We start from the raw sequence: 18,474 nt of genomic DNA on the forward strand, positions 1-18,474 counted from the left end.
GGCCAGGAAGGAGAATTACGTCCCTCAACTGCTGTTGGAGGTAAGGGCGATGCTCAAGAAAGGTGCCCTCGAGCTCGTCCCCAGGAGACTCCGGGGCTCCGGAGTCTACTCAAGGTACTTCCTTGTCAGAAAGAAGACAGGCGGTTGGCGCTCCAGCCTGGACCTGCGTTGGTTAAACAAATACATCAAGGCGCAGAAATTCAGGATGGTCACCCTCCAGCACGTGCTGGGACAGCTGGATGAAGGCGACTTCCTATCGTCGTTGGACCTGGAGGATGCTTACTTCCTGTGCCTTTTTAGAATGGGGATTTGGAAGTTCCTCAGGTTTGTGGTTCAGGGACGCCACTACCAATTCAGAGCCCTACCGTTCGGATTAAAGTCAGCACCCAGGGTTTCCACCAAGTGCCTGGCACCAGTGGCGGCGTGGCTTCGCCTGCAGGGGGATCCACGTCTACCCCTACCTAGACGACTGGCTAATCCGGGCAAGGACAAGGAAACTCGCCGTCGAACACACGGCGAGGACAGTCCGATTGCTCACGGAGCTGGGGTTCGCCATCAACTACCCCAAATCCCACCTGGTTCCATCGCAAGTAGCACTGTTTCTGGGAATGAAGCTCGATACAGTGGGGCAATTGGCCTCCCCTTCAGAGGAGAGGACCAAGACCATCCTGGACAAGGTGCGGCGCCTGTTAGCCACGGACGTGGCCAGGGTGAGGTCCATCAAGTCCCTTCCCGGGATGATGTCCGCATGCATCTATCTTGTACCCCTTTGCAGACTTCGGATGCGTCCGCTACAGGAGTTCCTCGTCGCCCGCTGGTTTCAGGCGACGGGCTGCTTCGAGGACAGGATCCCTCTCAACGAGGAGTTCCATCGGGAGATCCTATGGTGGGGCACCCGTGCTCACCTCACTACAGGCAAGGACTTTCAAACCTCGGCTTTTCAGGAGACGGTGACGATGGAGGCCTCACTGGAGGGTTGAGGGGCCCACACCAGAGATCTCCATGCAAGAGGCCTTTGGCTCCCGGACGAGAGGTCTCTCCACATCAACATTCTGGAGCTCCGAGCAGTGTTCTGGGCTCTCAAGTCGTTCCTTCCGTCCCTCAAGGACAAATTGGTGAGGATCTTCACCGACAACACCACTACGATGTTCTACATACGGAAGCAAGGGGGCACCAGATCCCCAGCCCTATCCAAGGAGGCCCAGGATCTGTGGCACTGGGCCGTCGCCCAGGGGATGTTTCTGGTTCCATTCCACTTGGCAGGAATAAAAAACCCCATCGCCGACTCACTCAGCAGGGAGCTGCGCTCGTGCCACGAGTGGGAACTGCGCCAGGATCAAGTGGATCGGCTCTTCCAACGATGGGGCAAACCCCAGATCGACCTGTTCGCGACGGCGACAAACTCCAAGTGCCAGGTTCGCCAGCAGGTTCCCACAGCCGAGGAGCATGGGCGATGCTTTCTTTTTCCCCTGGGACGGCCTGTTTCTATACACGTTCCCTCCGTTGCCGTTGCTGCTCAGCCTCATCAATCAGCTCAAAAAGTCCAGGTGCAGAATGATCCTCGTCGCACCAGCTTGGCCGAGGCAGATCTGGTTCCCGGACCTTCTGGACTTGTCAACTTCCCCGCCAGTCAGGCTGCCAGCGGACGCGGATCTTCTCTCCAGAGAAGGAGGCGCTATTCTCCATCACGACCCACAGTCGCTGAACTTGCAGGCCTGGCTCCTGCAGCACTAGAGTTTGGAGGGTACGATATACCGGCTGATTGCAGAGAGGTCCTTGCAAAAGCCAGGGCGTCCTCAACTCTCAAGTGTTACGGTCATAAATGGAAGAGGTTCTCTGTCTGGTGCAGTGCACAGAAGATTAACCCTCTGCGGATTACGGCCCCTCAAGTACTGCCATACCTACTGTTGCTGGACTGGCTCACACCTCCATCAAAATACATCTGGCTGCCATCTCCCGATACACCAGGACTACGGGACGGGAGTCCTTGTGGCCTCATCGCCTGGTGAAGGAATTTATGAAGGGACTATTCCGATCATTCCCGCCGGTGAAGGCTCCTGCCCCGGCGTGGGTGCTTAATGTGGTGCTGACCAGGCACATGGGAGGGGGCCCCATTCGAGCCTATGCTTTCGGCGCCTTTGAAGTTCCTGTCATGGAAGACAGCGTTCTTCGTGGCCATCACCTCCGCACGACGAGTGGGAGAGATCCAGGCCCTATCTTGAAAGCCTCCATACTTGACTTTTCATGCCATGAGGGTGGTGCTGAGGACGCACCCCTCCTTCATGCCCAAGGTGCCGTCGGACTTCCACCTCAATGAGCCCTTGGTGTTTCCAGTTTTCTTCCCGTCGCCTTTGACGCCGGCCGAGAGTACTTTGCACTCGCTGGATGTAGCTAGAGCGCTGAAGTTATATGTGGACCGCACGAAGAGTTTTCGGAAGACGTCACAACTGTTTGTGAACTTTGGGTCTGTGAATCAAGGGAAGGCTCTCTCAAAGACTTCCATTTCCAGATTGCTCTCCGGCTGCATCATGCACTGTCACCGGTTGGCAAACCGACCGCTGCCCAGCCGTCCAAGAGCCCATTCGACCAGAGCGATCGCTGCTACCACAGCGTTCCCGTCTGGTGTGCCCCTGCTGTTCATCTGCAGGGCTGCTACGTGGAGGTCGACGCACACCTTCACAAGATTCTACTGCGTCGATCGGGACTCCAGGGAGGAGTCCAGGGTCGGCCAAGCAGTGCTGCGCAACCTGTTTGCCTAAGGTGATCCTGGTGAGGAGGTAAGAATTGCTTAATGTTGAGTTTTGGATGTAATGCTTAATGTTGAGCCTTTGCCACCTCCCGTGGTTGTGCATGTGTATACTGCTATGTATTCTTTTATTCATGAGCATGTGAATCCAGGCCAGACCCCATGGTGGAGAAGGAACAAGTTACTTACCTGTAACTGTTGTTCTCCAGCATGGGTCTGGCATGGATTCACATGCGAACCCTCCCACCTACCCCTCTGCTGCTCTTCACTTGGTCATACTGCCACTTGGCGTGCTACCAAATCTGAGGATGGCTGCCAGAGGCGGGGCTTGGGGAGAGGGCAGTCATTGGCTGGGGGCAGTATGAGCCAGAGATCAGTGATTGGTTACTACTAAGAAAGACAAATCAGAAACGAAACTGATACTGATTTTTTCTTTACCAAGGATTCCCACTCTGACGTCGGGGAATGTTCATGAGCATGTGAATCCATGCCAGACCCATGCTGGAGAACAACAGTTACAGGTAAGTAACTTGTTCCTTTTCTTTTACCACCGCTATAATGTCTGAATCCAACATGGCAGGCGTTTCCAAAAATCTGACGCACTTCATGGCTTTTAACCATACAACCCGTGGGCGCGTCCGATGTCCACCAACAACGCGTCACCCTCTGGATCAATCGAAGGCCTGTCCGCGGACCGAACTGGGAAATGGGTCCGCGGACCGGAACCCAGATATCACACATTTTTTGGGACCTACTTTTTGGTCATTTTAAATGAAACTACTGGAGGGAGCAGGCCATATACTTTTTTGCAACGTTTGGTGATGATTCGTCCAGGGGGAGCAAATTTATAAGCCACAGAAAGTGCTCTTCCTATTAGTTGAGCAACTTAACAGTAACTACACAGCTTCTACCGCAGGTCGTGTAATCTATCTTTCTTTCTGATGCTTGTGAAATCTGCTTATATCACATGCTATGCATAGGCCGACATCTAGTGGAAGCAGCGTTTTCGAAACTCGAAAATGGATGTCAAATAGGGAGTGCCAGTAATACTATCGCTATTGTGACGTCCCCTGTACCCATGAACCCTCACGCGTGTAGGTCCCTCAGATTGTTTTTTCCGCCATAGTGAGTGGTCGCAACTAAGCGGAGTGCAATTTCAGCTTACGCCATTGAATTTTATAAATATTTTAAGATAGTATATCTTTCTGTCCTTTACCGAAGCCGTGCCTCGACCCGGTGAAGACTTCAGGAAGACTACGAGACGGACCGTCTGACAGATTTCTACGGCGGCACCTGACCTTGGAAGACCCTTTCGGCCTCGGCCTAACAGTAGGTAGAGTGGGGGGTGGTCATAACACCATGTACTTTTCAACCCCTTCCTGGTTCGCCCAGCTGCCTGCCCCCAATATGGAGTGTACTCCGTTTAAATTCTGCCCCTCTTGTAATGAGAAATTTATGCGGGTCGATAAGCATAGGGTGTGCAACCGTTGCTTACATAGAGACCACGACGAGGCTCATTGTCGGCCTGTAAGCTGCTCCGACCCAAGACCCTCAAGGACAGGCGGATAAAACTTTGGGCCCATCACGCTATGCAGGCCGAGGCCGACATGGATGAAGGGGCACCCAGCGACGGCGACGCCGTCCGAAACGGGGAACCTTGCCATTCTCCAGTGCCAGCCCCCGACCCTGGTAGACAGGCCGGCGGTCCTGTTAATGGGGAAGACACCCGGCGGCAAGGGCACCACACACTCCCCACAGCGATGCGTCTGAAATCGCACCCGAGCGGCCTTCTCATGATATGCACGTAAAGACAAAGGATGTCGGCCTCAACTCCCTCGCTAGGCCTCGTGCTATTGAGAGGCGCCGCCGACCCCGTTCCCATAGTCGAAATTCGACATACATCCGGGGGAAAGGCCAAAGAGTCGGGAATTTCCCGTTCTATTGAAAAACAGACCCCCAGCGCCCCTACTTCGACCCATAGCTCTAAAAAAATCCTCTTCCAAGAGCAGGGATCAGAAGGACGGGTCCAGTCCCCCTGATAAAGACAGGGACACAGGAGAGATAGAAGGGATAAGCTTGGGGAACAGTCTACTACCCCAGAACCTGATAGTATCCCCGTTCAAAACATTACAGAGCAGCCTGAGCAGCCTGATCCTATCAATCTGGATGAAGAAGAGGTAGATAGTGGACTCCCTACTCCCTCTACCCCTGCACCTACCCACCCGGGGATTATCCCCAGTTCAGCTCCATGGACTGCACAAGAGATAGATAGGGTTATGGGACGCATGACATGCCTTGCAAATTTTTTCCAAGAGCACCCACATGCTCTGCAAAGTCTGGCAAACACTCTGCCTACTGCCCGGGCGACTAGCTGTAGAACACCACATGTGCCCTCTCTCTAAATTGTCTGCTCTACCACCAAAGAAAAGGTCCATTCCCACAGAGGAACTGTATGATATACCACCCTACAAAATGCCTCGGATCTCCTCGGATCTGTACGATCCGGATGCAGGAGAAGATCAATATATAGACGAGTACAACCTCTACTTTGATGTCGAGGGTTACGACGTTGATGGAGAAGTTGATCAAGACGACACTTGAGTCAGTGGTCTTTGCAATGGACTCTCCAGTCCTGCAGGACCCTCCCCCACCCGACTCGCCAATTGATAACCAGCCCCTATTCAATAACCTACTACTAAGGGCTGCTGAACATTTTGGGATTTTAACTCGGGAAATCCAGCAGGATAATTATGTAGCCGAAAATATCTTGTGCGACAAGAGACCGGCTACCCAGTTTATCCCACTACTCAAGTCAGTCCAAAGAAGGATTCAGCCCTTTTTAGAGATGCCGAATCAGACCATGGTGGTAAACCCAAGAATTGATTAGCTCTTTCGCCCAGTGCCTTCCGAACCTTTGTACATACGTGGCCAGCTTCGACCAGACTCTCTGGTAATAACCACTACACGGAAGAGAGCAGGTACCCCTTTGGCCTCATCCGAAGCTCCTCCGGATAAAGAGAAAAAAACTGTATGCACTGTGAAGGAAGATGGCATCTTCTGCAGCGTATCAGGCACGAATAACTAACAACTCAACCTTACTAGCTAGCTACGACTGCACATAATGGGATGAGGTTACGGCTCGCTCTTAGTCAGCGCAGAACCACTTAAGGCTAAACTATCCCTTCTGGAAGCCGAAGTCCTCCTAAAGAAAAACTTTGATGCAGCGGATAACGCAGGACACGTTCTCGCTGAAGCCACCATCCTGAAACGCCATGCCTGGCTTAGGCAGTCGGGGTTTAAACTAGAAACACAAGCCACCTTACTCAACATGCCCGTTGAGCCGAATGTGTTTGGTAAGGCGTTTGATGACGCTCTAAGGTCCGCCATGGACGAATACGAAACACTCCAATCCCTCGGCCAACTGACCAACAACCCAACCAAAGGGGTGGCGATCATTTTCGTGGCCAAAATGTGCACAGTCAAAGTTCCCTGTGGAACAGTAATCAACAGGCGTCCCAGGGCTATCCAGGGGTCCGTGCAGAGGCCGAGGGAGAGGTTCCCCCACCAGAGGTGGAGTAACGCCCTCCAAACAATGACACCCCGCTATGGGTCCCCTCCCATCCATCCCCAGTCGGGGGACAAATATCTAATTTCACCCACGTATGGGAGGGGATAACATCAGACAAGTGGGTGTTGTCAATGGTAACAGGTTATTGTGTAGAACTACAAGGAAGACCATCAAACCTCCCCTCATGACAAAAAAGACCATCACAAGAAGAACTCATCCTGGTGGAGGAAGTCAAGGCCCTACTCCTCAAGGACGCCATAGAGATCGTGAATACAATGAGGTGAACAAGGGTATGAATTCAACGTACTTCCTTGTTCCAAAAAAGATCTGACCATGCGCCCGGTACTAGACCTGTGCCCTGCAAACAAGTTTGTCAAGCCACAAAAATTTTGCATGACAACGCCACAAGTAATCCCTCTGTTAAAGCGGGGGGATTACATGGCAACATTGGACATGAAAATCCTTATTTTCATATTTCAATGTTCCCAGCACACAGAAGATTTTTGCGATTCAGAGTAGCAGACCAGCACTACCAGTTCAAAGTGCTGCCCTTCGGGATAGCCTCGGCTCCAAGGCTATTCACCAAGGTACTGGCAGTGGTGGCAGCGCACATACGCAGGGAGTCCATCCCAGTGTACCCTTACTGGACGACTGGCTGATCAATGGAGAAACCCTCCAACTTTGCAAGCTAAACACGCAAAGAACAATAGACCTTCTTTTCCAATTGGGCTTCTCAATAAACGAGAAAGTCAAGTCTGGTACCAGACGGATCAAAACAGTTCCTAGGAGCTGTATTAGATACAAACACAGGCTTAGCCTTCCCATCCATGGAAAGAGTACAAAACATGCTTCGGCAAATACCCCTGTATCAAGCCAGTCTCCGGTTAAGTGTACGCAAAGCAATGTATCTGCTAGGTATGATGGCATCATGCATTTACCTGGTCCCCCACGTGCGCCTGCGACCAATGCAGGATTGGTTGGCGAAACAATGGTCTCCGGCAAGTGGTCAGTGGGACGATCTAGTGATTGTTTCGCCAACACTAGTTCAGAAGTTACGCTGGTGGTCAAGGAAAAATCTGCTCAAAGGGAAGCCCTTCCACAAACCGGAAGCACAAGCGGTCGTCACAACAGACGCGTCACTTTCCGGGTGGGGGACCCACTACCTTCAGCACACAGCACACGGCCTGTGGTCACAAGTGACTGCACAGAAACACATCAATCTACTGGAATATTTGCCAGTTTTCATGGCACTACATGCCTCCTAACAGACACGACCACTGCAATGTTCTATATCAACAAGCCGGGAGGCAAACAAACTCTCCAAATCTGTCCAAACTGGCTAAATAATTATGGAAGTGGGCACTCAGTCGAGGAATGTCCCTGTCCTCCCAACATGTTCCAGGTGTACTCAACACTCTAGCGGACTCTCTCAGTAGACATCCTCTGCCAGAGGAACATGAGTGGCAATTACACACGGACGTGGTAGACCACATCTGCTCTCTTTGGGGCTACCCCTCTCTAGACTTGTTCGCTACAAGAGAAAATGAGGTATGCCCAGACTTTGCGTCCAGGTTCCCCCAACAAGGGGAACGCCCTATGGATGAGCTGGTCAGGGAAATTTGCTTACGCTCCCCCCCCCCCCCCCCCGACTCCATTAATCAGCAGAATAGTAAACAAGCTACACAAGGATCAGATGACACTCATCCTAGTTGCTCCTATGTGGGCAAGACAACCGTGGTATCCACATCTGCGCAAGCCGGCGATGTGCGATCCCATCAAGCTCCCGTACCAGGTCAACTTATTGACTCAGCACGGGGGGGAGGGGGAACAACGATACACCCACATCCTCACTCTTTGAATCTAGCAGCATGGCTCGTGAAGTCATAGAGTTCGGTCATCTTAATCTTCCACAAAGGTGTATAGAGATCCTAAGAGGCACGGAAACCAAATACCAGACACTTTTATTTCCACAAGTGGAAATGATTCGTAATTTGGTGCCAATCTAAGCAAATTCACCCCATAGAATGTGCTCCACTTGTTGGATTCAGGGTTGGCCTTTAATTCTTTAAAGGTCCATCTAGCAGCTTTATCAGCCTGTACCACCTCTCAAAGTAAAGTCTCATGGTGGAAAGTTCCAGTCATTAAAGCATTCATGGAGGGAGTGAAGACTACACCCCCAAACTCTAATCCCCTGCATGGTTGGGACCTAAATGTGGTACTAGCAAATCTCATGGGACCTCCCTTCGAGCCTTTGCATCAAGCTACCCTTAAACACATTACCTACAAAACTGCCTTCTTAGTTGATATTATCTCCATAAGAAGAGTCAGCGAACTCCAATCCTTGTCTGTGCAGGACCCTTTCTTTATCATCCATAAAGACAAGTTGGTTTTACGGACTCACCCTAGGTTCTCCCCTAAATTTGTTTCCAAGTTCCATGTAAACCAGTCAATTGAGCTTCCGGCTTTTTTTCAGAAACCAACTAGCTCAGCTGAGGTCAAACACCACACATTAAATGTAAGGAGGGCGGTACGTAGACAAGACCAAACCGCTTAGGAAGACTGATCAACAGTTCGTCTTCATGGCTACAGGCGACAAGGAGATAGTGTTTCCAAGAGAGCCATCTCCAAATGGATAGTCACATGTATACAATTATGCTATTCACTATCAGATTAGACACTGCCTTTTACACCAAGAGCCCACTCCACACGGGTTACTGGGGCTACTCTAGCCTTTATTGCAAATGTCCCATTAGACAGCATTTGCAAAGCAACTACATGGAGCTCATTTCACACCTTCACTCAGCATTACTGCATTGATACGCATTCCAAGATATACACAGGTGGGACAAGAGGTTCTAAAACATTTATTTGCTGCTACTCCTTCTCAGAACCCACCACCTTCTCATAACACTGCTTGCTAATCTATGCATAGCATGTGATTTAAGCAGATTTCACAAACATCAGAAGGAATACATTACTCACCGTAATCGTATTTCTGGTGCTTGTATCTGCTTAGATTCACATGCGCCCACCCTTCCTCCCCTGGAGAAGGTTGCATAGATGTTATATGGGCTACTATATGCATATAGCTGCTTGGACACTCTGTACTCGCGCTACTCCTCATGCTACCTCATGTCAGAAAAAATACAATCGGAGGGACCTACACGTGTGAGGGATCATTGGTACAGGGGACGTCGCAATAGGGATAGTATTACTGGCATGCCTTATTCGACATCCGTTTTCGAGTTTCGAAAACTGTAACACTCTGCAGCTTCCACTAGATGTCGGTCTATGCATAGCATGTGAATCTAAGCAGATACAAGCACCAGAAATATGATTATGGTGAGTAATGTATTCTGTATCTATCTCTATATATTCAGTGAAAAAACATTGTTAAAGGGACGTTCTGGTTACAAGTAAAACCGAACAAAATCCTGAAATTCGCCAGTTATGTAAGCTAAGCAACCATAACTCGTGCCACCACCGTGCATTGTTAAGACTAACGCCAAGGACATCAAAGATGACATCACAAATGTCATTGATGCCATCACATGTCTGTCTGTCTCCCTCTTTTCTTTGTTCGGACATATCTATGCCAGGTGGCTTTCTTTCCTGTTAGTCATGAATTAAAAAAGTAAAAAGTACTATATTTGTAGAGCTTAACCATATCATATGTTCTTACATTACTTTTCTTAGGGTTCAGTCACATCATATGATACATATACATGGGGGAAGAAGGAACCCTGAAACACAGGAATCTTTTCTGTGCATGAAATTAATTGGTTAGGTTATGAACACTTTCTGTTAATACTGCAGTTTTTTTGCTTACTTTACTTTCCCTATATATGATTTTATTTGTAAGCATTGTGGTCTTTGTTTTGTGTGTAGTAGTACAATTATGCAGTAAGTGAGGCATTGGTAGGTACTTCTGTTTCACAGTATGCAAAACTCTGAAATGAAAGCATTTATCATTTTACTATCCAACATGGAAAGATTTTGAATATTGCACCTCTATTGCGCATGGTGCAGACAATGCCTAGGTTTGTACATGAGTTTATGTACTGGAAATAACTCAGTAATGCAATGGTGTTTATAGCAATGCATTGCTTAATGAACTATTTGGCACATGGTAGTTCTTTCAATGATGTGATACTTTTCTGCCAACATTATAATGGCAATCCCTTGTGGAGGCTGTGCATGAAAACTAGAAGCACAAGTGATGTCATCAGTAATGTCAACAATGACATTTTGTGATGTCATATTTGTCCCGTTAGTCTTAGCAGTGCACAGCGGTGGGGCGAGTGCAGTCATCATGTGCAAAGTGTTCAGAGGGTTGTAGGGATACAGTACCATTCCCGCCCCCCCTGACCTCCACCACCACATTTTGGGTAATGGCTGGGAGGCAGTGCATGGCTCAGACTGGTGGATCAGAGAACTGTGTCATAGCAGACAGTGTGGGCAGGTGTCAACTCCCATCATCTGGGACTACAGCAGACGAGGAGGACAGAAAGCACAACACCTGAGGAATCATCAGCAGTTCACCCAGACACGGAGAAGCTACAACACCAGTTGCATAGAGGCAGGGAGGCTTACACTCGACACAGACGAGGGCACCCAAAAAATGTCCGTGATGAGGAACTGACCCTGAGTGAGCATGAAAGGGATGACTAAATACCATGATACGATTGAAATACTGGAGATGGAGTAGTATCTGTAGCGTGACACGGACCCATAGGGGCCTGCTGGGAGTGCACGCCGTCCATGAATGAACACTCATGTCCACTGTGAGCATGTGCCATCTGCACAGTCCGTGAGACACCCTGCATCAAGGGCAAAGGATGTACCACACAGTACAGGTCTGGCAGAGTAGCAGAGGGAAGTGTGCATATACACAGAATTTGGGGACAGGCTGTTACAGTAGTCCAACATGTGAACCACCAATACCATGGAGACAGTGAGCTGCTGGGGGACAGAGAGGCAAGGAAGCATGCCCCTGCGGGTGACCAGCTTGCAGGGTGACCTTACAGAGGCGCCGGTCATGTGACGACATAGGCTGAGTGTTGAGTGGAAGATCATCACAGTCTATCCGCAAACATGTCTGGGAGCAAGGATATGGACAAGAGGCTGCCGAGTGTTTGGCATGTAAGAAGGGTGCAGGTGTGGTGATGAGAATTGGCTTTGTGTGTAGCACATGGCCTGTATGTAGACAGCATCACAACAAGCACGTATCGGTCAAGTATCGCATGGGTCACACATGGCAGTCACGACTACATAGCCTGAACTGGCATTCAATCACAACACATCACCCAATCGGAATCCGCATGGGCTAGACACACACGCATCAACACTCACCGGACATTGCATCATAATCCATCATGTCTGCCACTCCTTGGATCTGACCCTCATTGATGAACCCTGCAGCGATTTCCTCGTGCGTAGTGAGTTCATCGTTCTCTGGTGGCGGCCCACTGCCAGTCACCAGAGAAGAGGCATAATTAGATGCCCGCTTGTTTTTTGCTTGGCGTCAAACCAACGCTTATGTGTCAGCGCTTCTCAAATCCCATTGCGCTGACACATTCCGCGATGCACTGCCAGTGGGCCTTACGCTGGGCAGGCGTAGTATTGCACCCTGCCATCACCAGCATTTCGCGTTCGTGTCCCGACACGTAGCCCACAAGTGCGTCCAGTTCCACTTCATTGAATCTCTTCTTCCTTGCCGTGCCGGGGGCTTGAGCCGTGTCCGGTGTCCCAGCCTCTTGCGCAGGAACACGTTTCCTCCTATTGGTAGGTGGTGCGGACCCTGAGTGGCTGGCCAATGGGAGCAGGCAATGGCATGACAACAGAAGTCCTGACTGTGGAAGCATTGGCTGCTGGGGGCTGTCACCAGGACCCAGCGCAACAACTGCCTCTGTGCCAAGGGCCGTGACCAACACAGTCCTGGCTGGCTGACTCGCAGCCAGTGTGGTGTGTGCATCTTCCCTTGCAGCTGCCACAACCTGGCTGCTTGGGGCAGCAGATGTCACTGCTGCCCCAGATACACGTGCCTTGGCCACAGCAACCTTAGCCACACGTGCCTTGGCCTTCCCGACACGAAAATCTGCCTGGAAGTCTTCCTGTGCCTGTGCCAATACAGCCCGCGGAGGCTGACCCTGAGCCTGGATGGTGGTAGCCGCAGCATGTGTCTGGGCATCCTGCCCTCGTGGACCACCCTGCCCACGTCCCCCAATGCAGCCTCTCTGGCCACTAGCCCCACCACAGCCACCTCTGGGAGGTTGCCCAGCTTTGCCGCCCTTACCAATTGGTGACCTCCCAACCATGGCACTGATGGACTAGTGCGAATGAGAAGTGCACACAATTGTCCTGGGCAATTGGGGCGAAGGGGCAGGGTACGTGCTGGTAAAAGTACCCCTGTGCTCCTGCAAAGCTGTCTGTGACCTCTGGGGATAAATGACAGGTCACGCAATGCTCGGGCACCCCAGAAACAAAAAATGTGCACGTGACCCCTCAGTAGCCCACGTGCGTGGAATAAGTCCTGCAGTATTCCATGGCACCCAGGGACACAAAAAATGTACGCGTGGAACACGCAGGCTACTCTGACCTCAAATGGGGTACGCAACACACCGGGGCTACCACAGTGGGTGGAAAAGCATGCGCGTCTCAGTCTGCCTTGAATGAAAAAGAAAAACACACGCTTGTGCATGTAGGCAACTCCTCCGCCAAAATAAGAAGTACGAACTGTAACCGTAGTGAAGATATCTCGTGTGAACCCACAAGAAGAAGAATCACACACGCCAGTCTCCACAAAAAGCATGTACAGCAAACTGGTGTTCTACGCAGACTTTAAACCCGTACTGAAGGCAACGCCCGCGCGCATCACGTCACTTACGCGCTAATGGCCTGTCCTTGAATTCCACGCTAACACGCTGTTTTTGCACGTGCGGAGTCACACTGCATCAAGCTGGCCACGCGACAACACATGGAAGACCACCCTCCTGCCCACTTACCTGCCCCCCAAAGCCCCGAGCTGCCGCCTACGAGCCATCTGCTGCTGCCAGCCCACTCAGTGTGCCTGCTGCCTACGTGCCCTGCAATTTGGTGCCTGCACAGAAGCCATTGCCAGGGATCCTGTTGCAGAGACCACCTCTGCTGACACAGAAGACTCCTGACTGTTGTACCATCGCTCCACAGCCCAGCCCCAGGACGCAGTTGCCCACCCACACCTGCCTCGGGGGTTGCCATGTCAGACCAAGAAACATCTGGGGCAAGTGGCAACCCCCTGGGAGAGAGGCAGAGGGCTGCCGGCTTCAGTCCCAATGAAGTAGGCATCCTGCTGGAGCAAGTCCTGGGGCATTATGATGCCCTCTTCTCAACATCGCGCCTCGACAACGAAGGACCGAGTAGGATCTGGGTTGACATCGTAGGGTCGTGGGGGGGTGCCCTGTGGTTTGGGCTTCCTGCGGGGCATGGTCACTGGTGTTGGGGGAGCTGGGGGGGGTGTCAGGTCCCCTGTGGTGTGGGCTACCTGTGGGGCATGGTCACGGGTGATGGGGGGGGGGGGCGGTGAGGAGGGTCCACTGCACATCCAAATCGGTTGAAAAGGCCCTTGCGTGCTCACGCCAGCTGAATCGAATGAAAAGGCCCTTGCGTACCACGCACGCGCCAGCCAAATCGGGGCCTTTGTGCCGCATTCGACATTTCACTGGCTTTTTCCTGCGCAAGCGGCGGTGTTGGGTGTAACAGGCGCGGCTGGATGTTCACTGCGCAACGGCTTGTAATGGATTGGGAAAGCCATGAATACGCGTTGCGCGAAAAAGCGGTTTTGCGCTGCGCCTGGTGCACGCTCCCTCTCTGTGCGAGGTGCTTGCGAGACTTCCATGAATTGGCCCCTTAATTAAGCTCTCTATACTCTGACAAGTATGTGTTAACTTAATATTTTTGTAAAAGATAGTCATGCAATTCCATTCCTAAGTTATTACATAGTGCATAGTTACAGTATAAACACTGTGCTTTACAGTAACGTTTAGGTTGGTGTGTCTACATTTCATAGTGTCAAGTATATTTAATTTTGTTGGGGAAGATGAATCATATTGACGAGTGAACACTTTTGAAAATGTTCATGATCAAATACTTTTGATGGCAAACCTAGTTCTGCAACACGCAGGTTGCATACATCTTGCAACTGATGCTCAACCCATGATCCATCACATGCTCTTTGACATTCTATATTATCACCCCGTTGCTTTTATACCCGGTACCCTGAACGTGGGATGACCGCAAACGACAACATTCCACCTGGTTTTCCCAGTTATTTGCCTGCTACGCCACCTACTCTGCTTGGTTCTTGTTCTTTCCTCTTACATAATGAATTCATAAAGCTAACTAGATGGTTACGCAAAGTAGTGATCAATAGTTCCATCCAGTCTGTACATCTACAGATCTACGGCAATACCAAACACTAGTTAGCATCCAGAGCCCGCTTTGCTTTACTTGATTGCATTATATATTACCACCTGCAGAAGACAGCTGGCCAAATTGTTTACAGAGCCTTTTTATCATATCTATTTATTTGTGTCCATTCATGCAGCTAACCTTTTACATTTTACAGACATTCATCAGGGGCCCGCCAAGTCTTTTCACCCATTCGCACAGTCAAGTAGATTTTATGAAGGGCAAGAAACGTTAGCAAGAGATGGCGGATAAATGTTTCAAACATTTACTTTGTTTGCATTAAATATCAAATTCAAGTTTCACTGTGCATGGCTGGCCTCAGAGCAGAAGCAGTGTTGGAAACATAAAGCGGGTTTGTAGTGACATGCACCATTTTACAGAAATCTAATTTTAAATGTGTTGTCCTCTGTTGCTATGGGTCGAGTGCATTTCTCTTAGGTTGGATAGGTAAACTAAGTTACCCAACCTGCAGGTCTAGCTGAATTTTGAATTTTCAAGGCCTGACCCTGCTCACTAATGTCTTATTTCAGTGGTTCGTGAAACTGCTGTATTGTTGCTTATTTCATATCTTGGGTACAAATAACTTTTGTTGACATTAATAAATATCAGTACAAAATTGCTAATCAAATGGGTATATTTGCTAATTTAAAAAAGTTCATTAGCAATCTCTGCTAATCAATTTATGCCATGTAAAGGAAATCATTCACCAGTGGCTTCTGGGCTGAGTCTCCCGGGTCGAATGTGTCGAATGCATCTGGTCCCCTGCATTTTGGGAGACAGGCCGAGGTTAAGGTATCTGCTAGTTGAAGCTTCAACATAATTGTGCAAGCAGTTTTTTTTAAAATGTGTGCGGGATCCACCTAATTGGAGCATCTCCCTGCATTCACAATGAGCCATTACATTTTTTTGTCTGAGGTAGTCTTTAAGACCTACGATTTCTTACTTTATTAGTTTTATGTTTTTTGGATTCCCTTATGTAGTTCTTTGTAAAGTAGCCTTTGTGATTCTCATGCACTGTCCCTCAATTGTCTTTTTTAGTTTAAAATATAGCACACAAATGATCATTGCTGTTTTTCCAATTTAAGGTAGCCCTTTTGCATTACGTAACCATTACATGTTTTCCTATTCTCTAGAAAATGGAATAATAAAGTCAGAAAAAGTATTTGAAGTAATGCTGAGCACGGATCGTAGCCATTATGCAAAATGCAATCCATATATGGACTCCCCACAATCAATAGGTAAGCTTTAATGTGCAAAAACATACTTTGGAAATCTTTGTAGAATAATTAAGTCCTCCAATTTTATCTACAAAATACATTCTTGACTGTGTTTTTAAGGTTTGGGTTTTATTAAGCAACAAGGTTTATTGTAAGAATGTGTAATCTGAAATAATGTAAACTGTAACTGACCTATTGACCATGCAGTTTTCCTTTATTCATAAGATTAACGCCTGCGTCCCGTCCCCTTTCCTCCATACTTTTGGGACGTTCTATCCTACGGAACAAGACTGGACCACTTAGGTTTTGTCCTACTTTCATTTTTATGTGGGGCCATTGTGCGTGGCTTTAGCCCCACCTTCCTGAGCCCCGCCAAGCACATCACCATTCAGTCCTTTTCTCCACAAAGTCGGGGTCTGACGCCCTTGCATCTTAAGGATTTTTGTTTTTCCTCTTGTCATTCATCTCGTCCTGCTCTGTTCCCAGTGTCTTCATCTCAGTCTATGCCGTAGCATCAGGGTTTTGTGTCCTGTTCTTCATGCTGGTGTTTCGGGAGGGTGGTGCCTCATTCCCTCTGTGTGTTCTGCTTAGGTCCGGAACTACGGTGTAGGCTCGTCAGGTGGTAGGATGTGTTCCAATGACTTCCTCCGGCTCACCTTCAACAGATCATCGACAAGAGGAAACATCTGGTAAGTACCTTACTTTTTAGGGCACCCTGCTTGGTGACTCATTCCCGGGGTCATTAGGTGCTGGGAGGAGCCTTAACAACCTGAGGTATCCCGAAAGGGATCTAACCTGGATGCCGGAGTAGCCTCTGGGGTTCACCATCAAGGGGCTGAGGTTACCAGAGTCACCCCCAAATGTCCCTGTTCCAGGGCCAGTTCTACCGTGGCAACTCCCCAGGATCCCAACTCAGGGGGTTAAACATACCGAGATTCTTCTAGAGGTTACACATAAAGGGGCTAAAAGACCCAGCCCGTTCCAGAGGATCCCCAAATTGGGGCTAAAAAGAGAACCAGCGCATCTGAGGGTCCTTGTTCAGGGGATCGTAACACCAGCCTTCAGACAGAGGTTCCCCTCACGGGCTAAACACCATACCAGTTTTGCTGAGGGGGCAAAGAAGACAGGCAGAAGTCCACAATCCAACAGCACCGGCCCTGCCGAGGTTTCCTCAGAGGGCTAAAATTGACTCAAAAGCTCCTAAAAATCCTGTGCGGACAATGGCTTCACATAAGCCTGTGACTCAGATCTCAAAGTGACAAAATGGTGTATCAACCTACTCGGTTGAGGCAGCCATTTTGTCGGGTCCTGCCAAATCAACAACAATGTAAGGGGTACTGGGTATGGGGGTCAAGCCGCACTTTTCGTTGCCTAACCTGGATAGCCGAAACCCTTTTGGATAGCCGAAACCCTTTCCGGCTGGCAATCGATTGGCGCTCGAGATGTCCTCTTCCACACACAATTGCGCTTCCCCCAACGTCCGCTCTGCTGCATTACGTTGAACCAGCCAGAAGCGGACCATCGTGGCAGCCTGTTTCAATGGAGACCTGAATACAGTCCTTTTGGATCTGCCTTTGCCCACTCCTCTACTTAGGCCATCCTCCGAGTATGCAGTATTCAGCGAGTTCCAGGCCCTCATGCATTCTGACCCCATTAAGGAGTACTTTAGGATCTCTTCAATGATATGTACCCTAAGGCTCTCAAACTTCATCCTGCTCCTTTACTACAACAGGCTCCAGAACTACCTCATCTGATACGAGCAGGGCCTCCTTCTCCAGTGCCTCCTCTGCCTTCACTTTCTCTGGTGCACCCAACTCCTGTTGTGCAGCCACCTGAGCAAATAGTGCCTGAAACGCTGCGTCCGGTGGATCAGTCTACAGTTCCCGCCAAAAAGGACGAGGGGCAGTTGGACGAAGACAATGAAGACCCGCCCCATTCTATCAAAGAGTTTCACAATCGGGTGTTGGATTTAATGGCATTGCTGGAAATTCCTACCCCAAATCCGCCCCCTAGCTTTGCAGGAGGGAGCGCTTGCGGGGGGGGCGCCTGACCTTTAAAGTCACAAAAGCGCTCGGGTCTGTTTTTGCAAAATGACATGCTCGCATACGGCTGCAGAGTTTGGGGAAAAACCACAAACTAGGCAACACATGAATAAGAAGATAGACGCTTGTTCTAAGCTCCAGTCATCAAAGGAAATTCCTTTAGTCTCCTGTCCACTTCCTTCCACGCTAGCGGTGTAGGCTCTGGAGTCAAAACCACCTTCCTCCATCACCACGACTTTGCAGGTGCTGTCTAAAGAAGACAAAATCCTCAACGGTATCAGGAGAAAAGTATTTGCCAATGCAGTGCTTCAGTTACGTCGGGCTAACACAGAGGTCCTGCTTGTGGCATCCAACCTTTTTATGTCAGGAATTGGCAGAATTTCAAGACTTTACCCCAGGATAGTCTGGAAGACTTCAAGAAAGGCCTCTATGATGCTTGGGTGTTTGCTCAAG

General features: G+C 49.7%; 1 protein-coding gene across 5 annotated transcripts in view; it reads left to right on the forward strand.

Annotated features, from left to right (window-relative positions):
* Positions 1-18,474, forward strand: part of LOC138467840 (protein-L-isoaspartate(D-aspartate) O-methyltransferase) — a 735,278-nt gene that overhangs the window by 143,710 nt on the left and 573,094 nt on the right. For all 5 annotated transcript variants that reach the window (XM_069608118.1, XM_069608119.1, XM_069608120.1 and 2 more), the window contains one exon: positions 15,896-16,000. In XM_069608118.1, coding sequence (XP_069464219.1) covers positions 15,896-16,000 — 105 coding nt within the window. The remainder of the gene's footprint in view (positions 1-15,895; positions 16,001-18,474) is intronic.

The sequence above is a fragment of the Ambystoma mexicanum genome, chromosome 4q (genome assembly GCF_040938575.1).
Source record: "Ambystoma mexicanum isolate Mex_15411 chromosome 4q, UKY_AmexF1_1, whole genome shotgun sequence".
Lineage (NCBI taxonomy): Eukaryota > Metazoa > Chordata > Amphibia > Caudata > Ambystomatidae > Ambystoma > Ambystoma mexicanum.